The 17627-nt window shown below is 39.5% G+C and overlaps 1 protein-coding gene across 4 annotated transcripts; it reads left to right on the top strand.

Annotated features, from left to right (window-relative positions):
• Nucleotides 1–120: 120 nt before the first annotated feature.
• LOC137283542 (radical S-adenosyl methionine domain-containing protein 1, mitochondrial-like) lies at nucleotides 121–16953 on the top strand. Of its 4 annotated transcripts, none has more exons than XR_010956862.1 (16): nucleotides 121–163; nucleotides 1607–1813; nucleotides 2222–2274; nucleotides 2808–2914; nucleotides 3391–3523; nucleotides 4148–4193; nucleotides 5013–5074; nucleotides 6848–6953; nucleotides 7597–7689; nucleotides 9439–9489; nucleotides 10314–10367; nucleotides 11759–11822; nucleotides 13026–13161; nucleotides 13731–13886; nucleotides 15596–16398; nucleotides 16666–16860. XR_010956862.1 is itself a non-coding variant. In XM_067815101.1 (15 exons), the coding sequence occupies exons 2-15, from the start codon at nucleotides 1655–1657 to the stop codon at nucleotides 15693–15695; spliced, it is 1320 nt and encodes a 439-aa protein (XP_067671202.1). In that variant the 5' UTR covers nucleotides 121–163; nucleotides 1607–1654; the 3' UTR covers nucleotides 15696–16862. The 4 variants fall into 4 exon arrangements, 2 of the variants coding, with proteins under 2 accessions (XP_067671202.1, XP_067671201.1); XR_010956861.1 differs by having other exon boundaries at nucleotides 135–205; nucleotides 16666–16953; XM_067815101.1 differs by having other exon boundaries at nucleotides 15596–16862.
• The last annotated feature ends 674 nt before the right edge of the window (nucleotides 16954–17627 follow it).

The following is a 17627-nucleotide window of genomic DNA, read 5'->3' as shown; positions in this document are numbered from 1 at the left end:
GAGTTTTCCATTTTACTAGAGCTCCTTTTCAATTCAAATGGAATTACATGTTACTTTATCTTGGCCCGAGACATCTGCGTGATAGAGTAGCGGCTTGCAATCCGTTATTGGGTTAGAGTTATTCCCCCTTCATTAGCGCAGAAATGCCGCTCCAGAAGTAAACGTGGGTGCTGTATTTCCGGAATAGGCTGTATAATATTTTGATGTCAGTTCTGTTATACTGTAAATCTAAGTCCGAAATGTCAGACAAAAGTATTCTGTTTGGTTTGGAAACAGGCGAGAGCCCTCTTACACATTCAAGACATGTCAGAATATATAAGCCTCTGAAAAACTGATATAACATCTTTCATTTCTTATGACTTCACATCTGGAAACATAGTGTCAGGGGATATATGCATGGGTGATGTACTATGACGTGTTTTGTTATGTCATGAAAAAATACATTTTTCTTATACATACTAAAATCTAAAAGTAAACTTTACATCTGAACAATATATATTTTATATCATATTTTTGTGGAAGATGTGTGTTTGCATGTGTGGAGTGTTTGCCATAATGATGAAACGTTATGTGTGTTTTGTTGGGGAGGTGCATAAAAAATGTAAATCAAGATGGTTGGAGGGATGTTGGTGCTGTGGACGATAGATCAAAATGTGATACTGTACTACCATCAAACCCACCAGCCCACCCACCCTCAAAATAAATGAGCTGACTTAATTAGATTCCCTGTTCTTGACATGACAAAGTCAACAAATGGAAAATATTCATCATATCATTCAATGACATTGTTAATGAAGATGCTGGTCAGCCATACCAGTATTAGTGAAATATCCATCTTGTAAACCTCACATAAACTCTTTTATTACTCGCCCGTTGAAGATACTGCAGTGTAATATTTTCACTTCAATATTACACTGGTGTAATACACCGCTTGACGTATGACGTCAAAATGGTTCCAAGTTGTGACGTCACAATGCTAATGTTGATGTCGCGATTTTACTAGACCTTGCTTGACTTGAAAACTGCGAGTCTTCACACTGTAGGCAATTTTGCCGCAGTTTCTGTCAGTTTATGTTGGCGAGTAATACTAAATTCGCTTAAACAGAATACTAAACTCGCTTCCGTGAAATACCATTTTCATTAAACTCGTTAAAGATTTAGTATCGTCTGATACCAAATCATTAACTCGTTTAATAAAAATGGTATTACACGGAAGGTCGTTTAGTAACTAATCCTCTATATATACTGAACTGCAAAAGAAAAGCAACTGTTTTTTTGTGAAGTTGCTAATAGAAGAGATAAACATGAATAGTTGCTTTTTTGAGATTCATTTTTTTCAAAACTTGCATTTCTTTTCTTGTTCAATATGTGCAAGGTATGAAACTCCCCAAAATTTCAACAAGACCACAGGGCTTGATAGATGTAAAACATGCCAACCCTGAGCAAAACTTGCCTGCCCACTAAATACCTTCTCAAACAAGATGTCTAGATTTTAACCTGTCCATTGGGCCTGTGAATTTTAGGATCTGGCAGTCCATGTTGAAAATAACCTGTCCTGGGTGGTCAGAGAGGCAGGTATTTCAAAAGATTGTTTTGCCCTTTACAGGACAAGAGCTACTGGAATGAGTGGTAATGAATAAAACACATCAAAACAATGAGGTCAAAACATATGTCCATCATTCACCGATGTAGGAGGAGCCTCAGTAGTGTTTCTCGCAGTGGGAATCAGTCTGTTGAATTGACGAATCTAAAAGCAGAAAATGTTGATGAAGAGGAACACAAACATGAAAGGAGTGCTGCATTGTATGTCCATGTGAGTGTGCTTCTTAGTCTGATCTGTTACAGACAGTTTTATGTGAGGAGAGTAAATAATTGCCATTAGACCAGACAGTCCAGTGACCAACATCATGAGCATCTATATATGCAATTGAGATACTATGACACACTTCATCCAAGGCAGAGAGCCTGACCACCCAATCCCGTTAGGTGATTAATATGATTGGGTGGTCTGTTTTACTGACTTGATTGATGCATGTCATTGTGTCCCAGTTTTAATAGATTGTGATGATTTAAAAATATTTATTAGATCTGATTAAATATTTTTTTTATTCATATGTATATAGGAAGGCAAATGTTCACATATATGTAATTATATTGTTGAATATAAATACACACCATGTACATGATTTGTCATGCACCCCTGAAACCTTTTGTGTTTCAGTGGCCTTATTGCAAGAGACGATGTACATACTGCAACTTCAACAAATATATCGAGTAAGTTTTGAAGGAGCATGGAAGAAGCAGAGATTTTTGTCATGGCAGTTGAAAGTGCAGAGAAAGTAAATATAAACATGTGACAGAAACATACACTTTGTTAGAAACATACAGATTCCAGTACTTTCAGGGGTTGAGTCCCATCGGCATTTGAACCCAGTGTCAACAGTCATGCACCTAATCACCAGCACACATTGTCAGTGATCTCCCCCTCTCAGCCATTGAAAATTCGATTAAAATGGACATCCGACAACTGATGATGTAAATCACAGATTTTGTGTCGACTGACAAGTTTTTCATCGCCTAAAAGCTCAGCACCAGGCAGGGTCAATAACCCTTTCAACAACATTTGGTCAGGCTATGACTGAAGCACAACATTTCGACTGTCCACTCCGACAATAACTCCACTACATCAGTATGAAGAAAACATTAAGTGAGGGATATTCTTACAATGCCTTGTCATACAAGTGCCCATTTTGGAATTCAAATACCAACTGAACATGTTATGTCATGAGGCATTTGTTTTGTTTCAGTCGCAATGTTGAGGAGGTGAGAATGAGAGACAATCTTGTGAGGGAGACTAAGAATCTCATCAAGCTAAGTGGTGTATCCACCATTTCATCCATCTTTTTTGGAGGAGGTAGGAAAATCTTGTTTCTGTTAATACACTACCTTGAAAATTAGTTGTAAAATATCCAGAAGTTCTGTATTTGAACCTCATGTTACACTCCAAGCAGGCAATCAACAAGAGTGTGTAGGGAAATTTCGCACACCTGGCTGTTCTAACAACAAGTGGCACATAAAAATTGCAAAATGTGACATCAAAATAATGATCATTTGTTGAACAACGTTGATTTTTCGGACGTCCAAAATGATGATTCAGTTCCTCAGAGTTGGTATGATGATTAACTTTGATGGTGGATTTATTTTTTTGTAGCAGTTATTAGGTTTTGTGTTAGTGAGCAATTCATCGGTCACAAATGAAATCAAACGGACAGTAGTCCTTTTGCCTGGTCCAGTTTGTTACTCTAACCTTTTCAAGGCTTAGTTATATACACCATCGCTATCATGGCTAGCAGTTGACAGGATATTCTCACTTACTTAATGTTTTTTCAGGAACCCCCAGTTTAGCAAGTGCAGATACCATTGCAAGTATCATTAACCAAGTCAAAGCTCAGGTATCGCTGCCCCAATCAGGGGAGATCACTCTTGAGGCCAATCCAACATCTCTGGGGACAAGTCGCTTGAGGTTAATCTCTTTGTTTAATCATGGACAATGTCTACTTTAACAATTGTTTAAAGAATTTTCAAGAAAACAACTGGAAGTGTAATATCAGTTTGAGATGTTATTTTGTTATAATCTTGTGTTTCACTAGACCATAGGAACAAAAGAGACCTATAGACATGAAGTGCCATAATTTGCTGTGAAGAGTTGCCTCCCTTACGTATACAAGTATCCCCTGTTACTTGCTGATTCTCCGATATACAAAAACTCCCAAAAAACTGTTGCATTGAATAGTTGCACAACCACATATGCAACATTAAGCAGTATTAACTTATTTACCCAATGCTATAATAGATTTAAGACTTGCTGCTGACATTTACTTTCCAGGTGCACTGATAGATGCTCATATCACCTTATTATTGAACATATACTGAGGGAAAAAAGTAAGGGATCACATGAAAGGTCAAGTTTTCCAAGGTTTTTCACAAGCTTTGTTTTACGTAGCTTGTGAAGAAACCTGGGAAAAAGATAAGGGAACACTTGTGCATTCATGTAATCCCATATTCTTTCCTCTCAGTATATGTACACACATCAGTAAATAGCTGCTTTTACTACACATCCATAATTTGGAATAATTTATATTTTTAGAGAATTCCGTGAGGCAGGTGTAAATCGACTTTCTATTGGTGTACAGGTAATATTTTTGCTTTTACACCCAAACTGACTTTTGAGTTAGTGTAATGAGTGCATGTGTTCACAATATCAGAATGGGAGTATGTGGATTGGGTGTTCACAAGACTGTTGGCATTGATTGTTGTTTGAGCATGTGGATCAGGTGTGCATAAGAACAGAGGTGTTCACAAGATTGTTGACAATGATTGTTGTATGATCTTGTTAATCCGCTGGTCATAAGAACAGAGGTGTTCACAAGATTGTTGACAATGATTGTTGTATGATCTTGTTAATCTGCTGGTCATAAGAACAGAGGTGTTCACAAGATTGTTGACAATGATTGTTGTATGATCTTGTTAATCAGGTGGTCATAAGAACAGAGGTGTTCACAAGATTGTTGACAATGACTGTGAAATGAGTATGTGGATCAGGTGTTCACAAGAACTGTTTGGTACGAGTAGGGGTATCAAGTGATCCAGATATGTGAGATGCTCAAGAATTGCTTTGGAATACATGAACAATTATTGTCACCAATTACCACTCAGTATTTATGCATTGCCAGCTTTATGTAAAACACATTGCCAGTTTGACGTAAAACACATTGCTACATTTCATTTAAACACATGGTCATCTTCTAGACAAGCACATTGTCAAAATGTGAACACACTGATAGCAATGGGGAAAATACTGTTGATGACAGTTGATCAACAGATGAGTTGATGACCTACCCTTTTTTCTGTGATGCATACAGAATCATAACACTGATTTTGTGGAAAAGGCTATATCATAATGACAGTTATCTTTTCTCAATTAGCTTAAAAATACTATTCCTTTGTTCAAGTCACTGAGACAAGATGATCTCTCCATCCTGGGTAGGGACCACACAGTGGAGGAGGCTATAAGGTGAGCTGGTGGTGTGATGATGTCCCTGTCCTGGGCAGGGATCTCATTGCAGGAGGCTGTAAGATGAGCTGGTAGTGTGATGATGTTCCCGTCTTGGGTAGAGACCACACTGTGGAGGAGGCTGTAAGGTGAGATGGTGGTGTGATGATGGTCCCATCCTGGGTAGGGATCACACTGTTGAGGAGGCTATAAGGTGAGCTGGTGGTGTTATGATGTCCCTGTCCTGGGCAGGGATCTCATTGCAGGAGGCTGTAATGTGAGCTGGTGGTGTGATGATGTTCCTGTCTTGGGTAGAGACCACACTGTGGAGGAGGCTGTAAGGTGAGCTGGTGGTGTGATGCTGTTCCCATCCTGGGTAGGGACCACACTGGAGGAGGCTCTAAGGAGAGTTGGTGGTGTGTTGATGTTCCTGTCCTGGGTAGGGACCACAATGTTGAGGAGGCTATAATGTGAGCTGGTGGTGTGATGATGTTCCCATCCTGGGTAGGGACCACACTGTGGAGGAGGCTATAAGGTCAGCTGGTGGTGTGATGATGTCCCCAGGGACCACCCTGTTGAGGAGGCTGTAATGTGGGCTGGTGGTGTGATGATGTTCCTGTCCTGGGTAGGGACCACACTGTTAAGGCTATAAGGTGAGCTGGTGGTGTGATGATGTTCCCATCCTGGGTAGAGACCACACTGGAAGAGGCTGTAAAGTGAGCTGGTGGTGTGATGATGTTCGCATCCTGGGTAGGGACCACACTGTTGAGGAGTCTATAAGGTGAGCTGGTGGTGTGATGATGTTCCCATCCTGGGTAGAAACCACATTGGAGGAGGCTGTAAAGTGAGCTGGTGGTGTGATGATGTTCCCATCCTGGTTAGAGACCACATTGGAGGAGGCTGTAATGTGAGCAGGTGGTGTGATGGTGTTCCTGCCCTGGGTAGGGACCACACCGTTGAGGAGGCTGCAAGGTGAGCTGGTGGTGTGATGATGTTCCCATCCTTGGTAGAGACCACACTGTTGAGGAGGCTGTAATGTGAGCAGGTGGTGTGTTGATGTCTGCATCCTGGGTAAGGACCACACTGTTTAGGAGGCTATAAGGTGAGCTGGTGGTGTGATGATGTTCCCATCCTGGGCAGGGACCACACTGTTGAGGAGGCTGTAAGGTGAGCTGGTGGTGTGACGGTATCTCCGTCCTGGATAGAGCCTGCTACCTTGAGTGTTCATTCCTGGAAACTCAGCTAAGTTCCAAACCCATCAGGTGTTCAAATGCACGTGATGAGTGGTGGTGAAGATAATGGAGGTCACACATTTTATCAAGAATTTGTTTTCATTTGCGATATGACTACATAGTCATATTCTGTACAAATTTAACTATTTTTTTCACTCATCCCTTTAAATAACAGTCAGTTCATATATAAAAAAAATAATTTTGAGTCATGAATTTTCTTATCAGGGAAATAATTAATTGCTTTTCTGTGCTGTTGTGTTGTGTGCTGTACCCCTCAGAGAAGAAGGATAGCCTTTTGGTTGAAGTGTTTGATTATCGTGCTGTAGTGCTGGGTTTGATTCCCAACATGTGAACCCTTCACAGGTGTACTCCAGCCATGGTATGGCTAGAACATTGTTTACAATTTATGTTAATGGTGACATGGGCTTTTGCTTATTGATTCTATCACTGAACCAGACTTATTATACTGTAAACTGGCCACCATCCTATGTCTAGACTGTTGTTGGGTGCAGGAAACAACAAACAAAAAACACTAATGTCATCTCACCTGTCCATTTTCCAGGTGTATCTCAGAGGCAAGAGCGTTGTTTCCTGACCATGTGTCTGCAGATCTCATGTTTGGTCGTCCAGGACAGACTGTTCAGGCCTGGCTAGTTGAGCTGCAACAGGTATATGTACAGCAGACTGGAGACAGCCTTTATTCATCCATGTCTCAGCTCATACAATCCTTTCTGCTTAAAGTGGAGGTTTAAGGTATTACAAACGTTCACAATATCCAACACATCCAGCACACAAATTCTTGTGAGAAACCAACACAAAATTTAGTTTCTTTCCATATCATTATGTTCCAAATTATGTATGATCAAAATATGTATTCAGGATAAGTTAAGAATAAAATTAAATATCAAACTAGGATTTGTGTAATATAGTGTATGTTGGCATGTGAGTGAGTTTAGTAATATGCTGCATTAGCAATATACCAGCAATATCACAGCATTGGGCTTCACACATTGTACACGTGTGTGGAATAGAACCTTGGTCTTCGGTGTGATAAGCAAACACTTTAAGCACCTGGCTATCCCACGATGTTGGTAGTTGATATCAGACATCTGATAGCAGACATCTGAACTGAGGTAATTTTTAAGTGTTCATAAAAAAATGCACGTAAATACCTAGATTGATATCTGGTTTGGATTAAGTGAGTGAGTAAATGTCTTTAGAATAACTTCATTGGCATAAAGATGTATGGTGAAGCAAATGATGCAGAGATATATCCTGCAGAAACTTGTGACTTGTCATGTCCTCATGCAGGTGATAAAGCTGTGTGACAAGCACCTGTCACTCTATCAACTGACCTTGGAGAGAGGAACCCAGCTGTATAAGGATGTCAGTAAACACAGAACGGTCAGTACATGTACTCTGCAATAGTGTGTGACTTTAGTTCTTCACCAGACTCAACAATATTCCAGCTATATGGTTGCAGTCTGTAAATAATCGAGTCTGGACCAGACAATCCAGTGATCAACAGTATGAGGATCGATCTACGCAACTGGGTACCATGACGTGTCAGTCAAGTCAGGGAACATGATCACCTGATCCTGTTAGTCACATGTTGTGACAAGCATGGGTAACTGATGATCAATTCTAACCTGTATCTTGAGAGGTTAATAAGATCATCGACCTCTATTATTCATACACTTCTGTCGCCTCTTAAGTGGATATCATGTGTTTACACTCGGCAATAACATCTGAGACATGTAAGAAATCTATTACAACCATTCTGTAGAATGCTACTTAAGCAAATGTTTGCACTAGGGGAATTGGAGATGAACCAGTGCAATAATAAACTCTTCAAAAAGATAGGGGAACTGTACTTTCAATGTACGATTGTCGAAATTGGGAGATATATGGGATTGAATCAATGTTGATGCAGTAATCAGTGTATGAAATAGTGTCTGCCCAGTGGCCTGCTGCTTGCTAGTTACATCGTGGGCTTACAATTTTATTTCATAGCCAGCCCTGTGGGCCAATCCATTTTCCATGGGTATATATTGTACCATTTCATTGACCATAGGTGTTATTTTGAAAGTAGTTTACAATTGTTGTAGCTAAACGATGTCTGTATGTATAGTTCATGATCAATCAAACCGCAGCTTTTACAGATCAGCCTACCCTTTTATCTGACACTAAACGTGATTGATCTAAAGAATGCTTTCATCAGTGACCAAGTTGTTTTTGTCAAATTTGCTGTTGCACATTTTTACTTTTCACAAGGAGAGTTACAAATAACCTGTGCTATGTGCATGAAGAACATGTACAGACATTCTTGTCAAAGATACTGACCATTGTGACTTTGCCTGTTTGTCTCATTCAGATGGCAGTGACACTACATGAATCAAAAGGGACCACCGAGTTATGATTTTTGAAATTAGCTTTTGCATATGTATAAGTAATTCTTTGATAACAGTATTTTAACACCTTACCTCAGTGTCATGTTTTTAATACAGGGCTGGTTACAAGTGCACAGGGCCGGCAACATTTTTCTGTCGTCAGCCTGGTGGGCTTCCTGGTGTTTTTAGGAGTTTATACACTGCAATAATAATGGATGTTATGAGAATGCATCACACCACATGGATTTCATTCAAAGCAAAGCTGCTCATTCAGTCATCCCTCTTGTTAGGTGAATGGAGTATGATGTGAAAATTTCAGGCTTACAATTTTCAGTCAGTAGTGTGTGATTTGACCTTGAAAACCCTGACCATGTACCAATGCAAGAAAATTATCGGAAAAGATGGTCTACAGTGATTTATCGAACTGCCTGAAAAAACATCAAGATACATAATGACACCCCACGTTGTTCACGTGCTTCCCATGCATTGTGTTAGTATGTGGTGATAACATGAAATGATGCTGCATACACAAGATGAATGTCATTGTAATGTTCCTCAATGGAATTTTTTTCTATCGGACTTGGAAGTTCAGGTTCCCCTACTGTTTTTGAAGAGTATATTTCTGTAATGCATGAAAAAGGCTCCTGAATGTAAGATGGTTGTCCATGTTGATTTGTCAGTGCCCATTTAAAACAGTCTTCACTACTCTCTAATGTGAATAAGACTGAGTATTACCAGATCCTGTGCTTATGATTGTTTCCAGCGGATGCCGTCACCAGATGACGTGGCAACCATGTACAAGACTGCTGTCCAGGTAGGCAAATATGGCTAGTGATGTAACCAGAATCTTACTGAACTGTTCTATGCTGTAACCACAGTTTTGATGTAACCAGAATATTGCACTGTGCTGTAACAAGGGTACAGTGTAGCAAACAGTAGTGTACTCTGATAATATTAAGATTGAGAAGTGAATGAGGACTGGGAAGGTAGGAGTTGAATGAGTTCTGGTAGGCTGAGAAATGAATGTGAGGTGATTAGCTGAGAAATATTGAGATATGGTAGCCTGAGAAAGGAATGAGATCCAATAGCCAGAGAAAGGAATGAGATCCAGTAGCCAGAGAAAGGAATGAGATTTGGTAGCCTGAGAAAAGAATGAGATCCAGTAGCCAGAGAAAGGAATGAGATCCAGTAGCCAGAGAAAGGAATGAGATCCAGTAGGTTTAGAAAGGAATGAGATTTGGTAGCCTGAGAAAGTAATGAAATTTGGTAGCCTGGGAAAGGAATGAGATTCTATAGCCTGAGAAAGGAATGAGATTTGGTAGGCTGAGAAAGGAATGAGATTCGTTAGCCTGAGATAGGAATTTAATTTGGTAGTCTGGGAAAGGAATGAGATTCGATAGCCTGAGAAAGGAATGAGATCTGGTAAGCTGAGGAAGGAATGAGATTTGGTAGGCTGAGAAAGGAATGAGATCTGGTAGCCTGAGAAAGGATTGAGATCCGCTTGGAAGATAATTGAATGAGATTCTGGTAGAAAGATAAATGAATGATTGCATAGTTCATATGTGTTCCTACAAAGAAAGAAAATAACTTCCTTTAAAATGAATATGTAATATTTAAAATATATATGTGACATTTCAGATACTCTCTGATCATGAATACGAGAGATATGAAGTGTCAAACTTTGCAAAGCAGGTATGGAAAACAAATAATTGTATGTTTCATATTATGAAATTAATCAGCAAGATTACACAAAGTCATTTAGGAAGTGGTCAGTGTAACATATGTCATATTTGGAATAACACTTTCTTAGTAAAGTACAATTTCTAGTACAGAATCAGGCACCTGATCCACTTAGTGGTGGCTGAGTGGGTTATGTGGCTGACTTAGTGTGCTTGCGATCAGGTGCATGAGTCTGAGGGTGTGGATTTGAATCCCAGATGGGACTCAACCACCCCCCACAAACAGTACTAGAATTTGTACTTTAATAGAAAGGGTTATCCCAAATAAGACATATGTTATTCAACAAGCATTCATTCAACTCAGTACAAAGTGCATTTGAAAGAATAATAGAAAGGAAGGCATCAGAAATAGAATAATATTAAAATTCTTTATTTACAGAGTTTACAATTATTTGACCAAGGGAGACAATCCTTGCTATAAAGTCTATAAAATGATTAATAGGGCTGGTGTTTAGCCTCATGTTTAGAAATGTCGCCTCTTTAGGTGCAAGTGCCCACATAGGAACAGTGTGTGAAGACAATATGTCATGTCCCCACCCCTGTTGTGATAGTTTAGAGGATTTTTTAACTACTACCCATTTCCAAGAGAGTCTATTTTGAAGGGGAGCAGGGGGTTGTGGGGGTGGGGCGGAGTGGGGTTGTTTATCCCTATCTCAGTGATTAAAGCATGCTTGCATGTCACGCTGAAGACCCAGGTTTGATTCCCTACATGAATACAGTGTGGCGGAAACTATTTCTGGTATACCCTGCTTTGATATTGCTGGAGTAGTACTAAAAGCTGTATAAGGCTAAACTCACTCTGTCACTCTCACTGTTTTGACAAACATACTGTATGTGCACTTCTCATAATACAGTCTTTGCACGGGTCTTGAAATTTTAAAGTTTGTCTTCTAAGGTCTCAGATCATAATTTGTATGTAAAAACCATAAAGTCAGTATTTTCAATGAAAAAGCCTTGAAAATAAACATGACTTGAAAAGGCCTTACAGTCGTATTTATATTGCATTTGTTTTTTATGTAATTTATATAGCAAGTTCATGTGAATGTCCACAAAGTTACAAAAACAAGAGTAATTTAAACTTGGTAGCTGATTTTGCATACTCTATGTGAATGATGAATGCTTGAATTTACCAATGCCTTCTCTACAAACTGAAAGTGATTGTAATTTGGGATGAGTTACTTCCCTTTATAATTCTCAGAACTAAATGCTTGTATCTTGTTTGTGTAAGGAATTTCCCTAAAGTGACATGACAAAACATTAAATATTTTTTTAATTTGTTCAGAACATATTTGTACTAACTGGATAAAAAGCAACACTTCATTTTATGATAATTTTCTTTGCCAGGAAGCATACAGCACCCACAACCTGACATATTGGAGAGGCATGCCATATATAGGCGTGGGGCCAGGTAGGTCGACAGGTACACAGGGAAGTTGGGATATTAGTGAACTACCATACAAGTCTACGAATTTGGGACAACCTTGGTCAAAGTATGGGGATGAGGGGATCACACCCACTTACTCACTGTTAAACAAGGGGAGGTGGAGTATAATAGTGGAGAAAGTGTCTGCTCGTCATGCTGAAGACCTGAGTTGGATTCCCCACATGGATACAATGTGTGAAGCCCATTTCTGGTGTCCCACACTGTGATATTGCTGAAATATTGCTGAAATATTGCTGAAAGCAGCATAAAACCATACTCACTCACTCAGTCACAGGAAAAAGTGTTGCTCAGACTTACATCCCTAAGAGTGATGTATATGCAGAGGACCTGAGTTGGATTCTCCACATGGATACAATGTGTGAAGCCCATTTCTGGTGTCTCATGCTGTGATATTGCGGGAATGTTATTGTAACCATAATCACTCACTCACTCACAGGGGAAAGTGCTGCACAGTTACATCCCTTAGAGTGTGGATCTGATATATATTGTGATTATGATTCTTGGGTTGCTATCTTTATTTTGTTTATGATAGGTTTTGGTTTTGTCTGCATTCTTTGTCACTTTGAGAGTTTGTCCAGTGTTATGTTGATGTGGTGCCATGAAATTTCTGAGTTCCATGATTGGATTTGAACCATGGGCCTTCTGATCTGAAATTAGATGCAATTCCCATAAAGCCAGAGATTGAATCCTGTGTGCAGGATGACAAGATGACAGTGCTGTCAGTGGGATGACAGTGTCATACTTCACTGCCAAGAGATGCTCTATCATCACAGAAGGATCCACTGTTGTTATCTGGAGTATTCTCTGTGTCCATATGTGACAAGAAAACTCTCATCACCTGGCTATGCTTGTGTAAAGTTTAACTCTGTCATCACACAAGGATCTACTGTTGTCATCTGGAGTATTTTCTGTGACCAAGTCTGGCAGGAAAACTGTCATCACCTGACTATGCTGGTGGAAAGTCAAACTTAGTGAGGAGATGGGGGTGAGGAGGGGGATCGCTGATTTTGTACATGATTTGCAAGGGGGGAGGGCACTTACTTTGTACATAAATTTTAGTGGGAGCACTCAAAATGTATGTACTTCTTCAACAAAAATCACCATCACTCCCCCTAGCCATAAATTATTAACTGTCCCTGAATTATTGCTGTGTCCATTATATCCCAGGTGCCCATGGTCGGTTCTATGTGGCAGGCGTCAGACAGGCACGCATACAGACCCTCGAGCCAGACATCTGGATGAGGGAAGTTGAGGCATTCGGGCATGCCACACGAAAGATAGTTCCACAGACACTTCATGACCAGTAAGAATGTTTACAATTTGATCTTCAAAGTTCTTCAACTTTTATTGCCTGAGTCATGGCATCTTGATTTTTAATATGACTCTCTTTCTGTAAATGTTTTTATGACCATACTCACCTTGTCAAAATCCTTGATTCAAAAGGTCTTGAGTATAATATTTCAGAAAATATTGACATAAACATTATTTTTCTGAAGGTATTGAAACCAAGGCTTCATTTTGATGAATGACATAGACTTGCTTGGTATGTTACGAGTGTAAAATATTGTTAATTTTCTTCTTGACAAGAAGCGAGACATCCTTGAGTAGAAATACAGCAGGCCTTTGTTTTGAGACATGCTCTTCAAATCGATAGCTTGTTCACATTACTCTGTATTCTATATAGATTATTCCATTTCGGTAAATGATTGCTTTACCCACAACCAAGGGGGATAACTCAAGCTGCCTTTCTTGGTGATCTTGAGCTGACTCGAGTAACTTGACTTGGTTTGATTTGGTGCTCTGATCAAAAGAAAAAAGACACTTGTTAGAGTCAAGGTGATAAGAGAGTTGATATATTGCACTTCTAACCAGTCTGGAGGAGATGCTTGCTGTGGGACTGAGGACTTGCTGGGGGATATCACATGACCAGTGGGGGCAGGTTTCTCCTCTTGGTCTCCAGGACATCTTCCAACACTCAGACACTATCCAGACATACAGGGACCACGGCTTGCTGCAGCTAGACTCAAGGTACACATTAGTCAAGTAGTTGGTTTTCTGATTATTTTGTGTTGAAAACATATTGTAAACCAAAAGTTACTGTGTTCTGTAATCTGATTGGTTGAAAAACATGATTAAATGGTATTAGATTCCCGGAAACTGAAAGACTATTCACCGCGTATTGACACGTAAACAATTGTTTTGTTGTGTCATCAACAGTGGTGACGTCATTGAAATCATATTATGACGTAAAGTTAGAATGACGTCACAAATGAGCACCTCCAGATGCTACCATGAGAACCAGCTGAAACGGCCAGCTGATGACACTTCACTGCTGTGTCCGTATTCGATGTGAACGAGTGCAGACACTAAAACCCCTTTGGTTTACTTGTGTGTTTACAATGTCGATAAACATCATGTGTTGGCCAATTTCCGGGTGTTATTGAGTATTTGAAGCACGGGAATATTTCATTTGAAACCTCCGGCTGACGCCGTCGGTTCCAAATGCATTCCCGTGAGTCAAATACTCAATAACACCCGGAAATTGGCCAACACATGATGTTTATCTCCTAAATACACACTACCACATGTTTTTTGTTCTTTTTGACAAAATCTATATCAGAATTTAAACAGGGCTGTGCAGTGGCAAATATGTTCTTTTGCCATAAATTGCAGTTCAGGTACCCATGACCAGGTGAAGGTTCGGGGTAGAACAGGCCTTCAGCAACCTATGCTTACCATAAAAGGCGACTATTCTTGTTGTAAGAGGTGACTAATGAGATTGGGTTGTCAGGCTTGCTGACTTGGTTGACACATGCCATCAGTTCCCAATTGGGCAGATTGATGCTTGTGTTGTTGGTCACTGGGCTGTCTGGTTCAGACTCAATTACTTACAGACCACCGCCATATAACTGGAATAATTGCTGAGTGTGGTGTAAAGTCACTCACTCACTGAGAGGGAGCTGCTTTGTTCGGCTGTAAAGGTACCTTACTGTACATGCATATCCCATCTTCTACGCAGTAAGGCCCTGAAAAATGTGTTGTGGTTCTGATAACAGCATTTTCCAAATTAGGTTGGACAGTTAGAATTGTATGGAATTTACAGCATGTAAAGTATGCTGTTTTTAAATGAAGTATGAAGAGAAACATCCATTGTGAATGAAAGTCTGTGTAGATTCAAAACTAAACCATAGCGATAATCACAAATACCTATTTTACAGGTTGTCAGAAATATAGGCAAACTGACATGGTGATGTGTCATCACATTAAGAGTTCCCTCTCATTTACTGTTAGTCAACTTAATGGTTTTTAAGTCAATTTTTTGTGTCATTTTTGAGTGGTGAAAACAACAAATAATTTTTGAAAGAACAACATTTATTCAAAGGTTTGGGGAAGTACAGTTAGAAAGATGGTCAAGCCGAGGTTCAATTCTCTCCACATTGATAAATGTGTGAAACCTATTTCTGGTGGCCGCTACCATGGCAGGGATGGAATATTGTTTAAAGAGATGCACTAAGACAGGTTTCTCACTCTGGACGTCCTGTTTGTTCAGTTTGGGCCAAAATGCAACTCATATTTCTGTGTGTATTTATTCTGATTTGGCAGAGCATGTGTTTAGTATGTATGCTGCCATTTATGACAGTAACAAATTTAGGTAGGAATCTTTGAAAATAATCAACAGGATGAATAAACATGTATGAATAAACATGTATGTTTATTGTGACAATGTATCATTTCAGAGGACTTCGAGCTTCGGAACGTGGGCTGGATGTGTTGGATACTATGATACCATCACTGTTGTTGGAGCTGGACATGGCCTACAAATGTAACATTACATGACAAGCTCTGAGACCATCACTGTCATTAGAGTTTGATTTGGCCTAAGGATGTAACATGACATGACAGTCTCTAACTTCTAGACCATCACTGTCATTAGAGCTTGATTTAGCCTACAAATGTAACATGACATGATGAGCTGTAAGACCATCACTGTCATTAGAGTTTGATTTGGCCTAAGGATGTAACATGACATGACAGTCTCTAACTTCTAGACCATCACTGTCATTAGAGCTTGATTTAGCCTACAAATGTAAAATTACATGACAAGCTCTGAGACCATCATTGTCATTAGAGTTTGATTTGGCCTAAGGATGTAACATGACATGACAGTCTCTAACTTCTAGACCATCACTGTCATTAGAGCTTGATTTAGCCTACAAATGTAACATTACATGACAAGCTCTGAGACCATCACTGTCATTAGAATTTGATCTGGCCTAAGGATGTAACATGACATGACAGTCTCTAACTTCTAGACCATCACTGTCATTAGAGCTTGATTTAGCCTACAAATGTAACATGGCATGATGAGCTGTAAGACCATCACTGTCATTGGAGCTTGATTTGGCCTACAAATGTAACATGACATGACAAGCTGTAAGACCATTACTGTCATTAGAGCTTGATTTAGCCTACAAATGTAACATGACATGACAAGCTGTTAGACCATCACTGTCATTAGAGCTTGATTTAGCCTACAAATGTAACATGACATGACAATCTCCAAGACCATCACTGTTACAACATGTACACTGTTTAAGTACCCCTTTGGCCAAACTGATGGGAATTTGCAAATAAAATATCTTCCAGGGGAAACTTAAAGAATTATGATAACTGTAGTAAGTAATGGTGTGAAAGGTGAGAATTTATGGATGTCAGCTTCTATATAATGAAGAACATGACATTTCTTCTTCATTGTGTTAACTGTAAGAATATACTCAGAAACCTTGGGTTCCTGATCATAAAATAGTTAGCATCCATAAATTCTCACCTATGTGTATCACTTCTGTAATGTCATTCAAAAATTTAAATATGTTGTGAAATCTTCTGTGGAAACCCTTACTGTGTTATCACACACTCATGTCAGACATTATCACACACCTGTGTCAGTTGTTATATTTCTGTGTTATGATGCACTGTTATCACATATATGTGTCAGTTATTACACACCTGTGTCAGTTGTTATATTTCTGTGTGTCAGGTATAATGCACTGATATCACATGCCTGTCAAGTATTATCACACATTTGTCAGCTGTTGTCACATTTTTCTGTCAGTTATTGATGCACTATTATCACACACCTGTCAGCAGTTATCACACACCTGTCAGCAGTTATCACACGGAGTCAGTTGTTGATGCACTGTTATCACACATCTGTCAGCTGTTACCACACACTGTAAGACAGCTATTGATGCATGGTTACTGCACACTTGTCAGTTATCACTACACACTGCAAGACAGCTATTGATGCATGATTATTGCACACCTGTCAGTTATGACACACCGTGAGTCAAGTACTGATAAATTGTTATCACACACCTGTCAGCTGTTATCACAAACCGTGAGTCAGTTGTTGATGTCCTGTTATCACACTCCTGTCAGCAGTTACCACACACAGAGAATCTGTTATTGATGCACTGTTATCACACACCTGTCACCACACACTGAGTCAATCAATTATTAGTGTACTGTTATCACACACCTGTTTCAGTTGTTATCGTATATCTGTGTCTGATATTGATGCACTGTTATCCTGTCAGCTGTTACCACACTCCATGAGTTGGCTATTGATGCACTGTTATGACACACCTGTGTCAGTTGTTATCACGTTTCTGTGTCAGATACCGATGCACCACTGTCACACACCTGTCAGTTGTTATCTCACGTCTAAGACAGCTTTTGAAACACTGGTGTCATACGACTATGTCCGTT

This window comes from Haliotis asinina, chromosome 5, assembly GCF_037392515.1.
Source record: "Haliotis asinina isolate JCU_RB_2024 chromosome 5, JCU_Hal_asi_v2, whole genome shotgun sequence".
In the NCBI taxonomy this organism is placed as follows: domain Eukaryota; kingdom Metazoa; phylum Mollusca; class Gastropoda; order Lepetellida; family Haliotidae; genus Haliotis; species Haliotis asinina.
This window is presented reverse-complemented; position numbering and strand designations above follow the sequence as displayed.

Coding starts and splice junctions, on each gene's coding strand:
- LOC137283542 (XM_067815101.1), top strand. CDS start 1,655: ATGAGGTCAAAACATATGTCCATCATTCACCGATGTAGGAGGAGCCTC. Junction 9,490..10,313: donor TGTACAAGACTGCTGTCCAG/GTAGGCAAATAT, acceptor GTGACATTTCAG/ATACTCTCTGATCATGAATA. Junction 13,887..15,595: donor TTGCTGCAGCTAGACTCAAG/GTACACATTAGT, acceptor GTATCATTTCAG/AGGACTTCGAGCTTCGGAAC.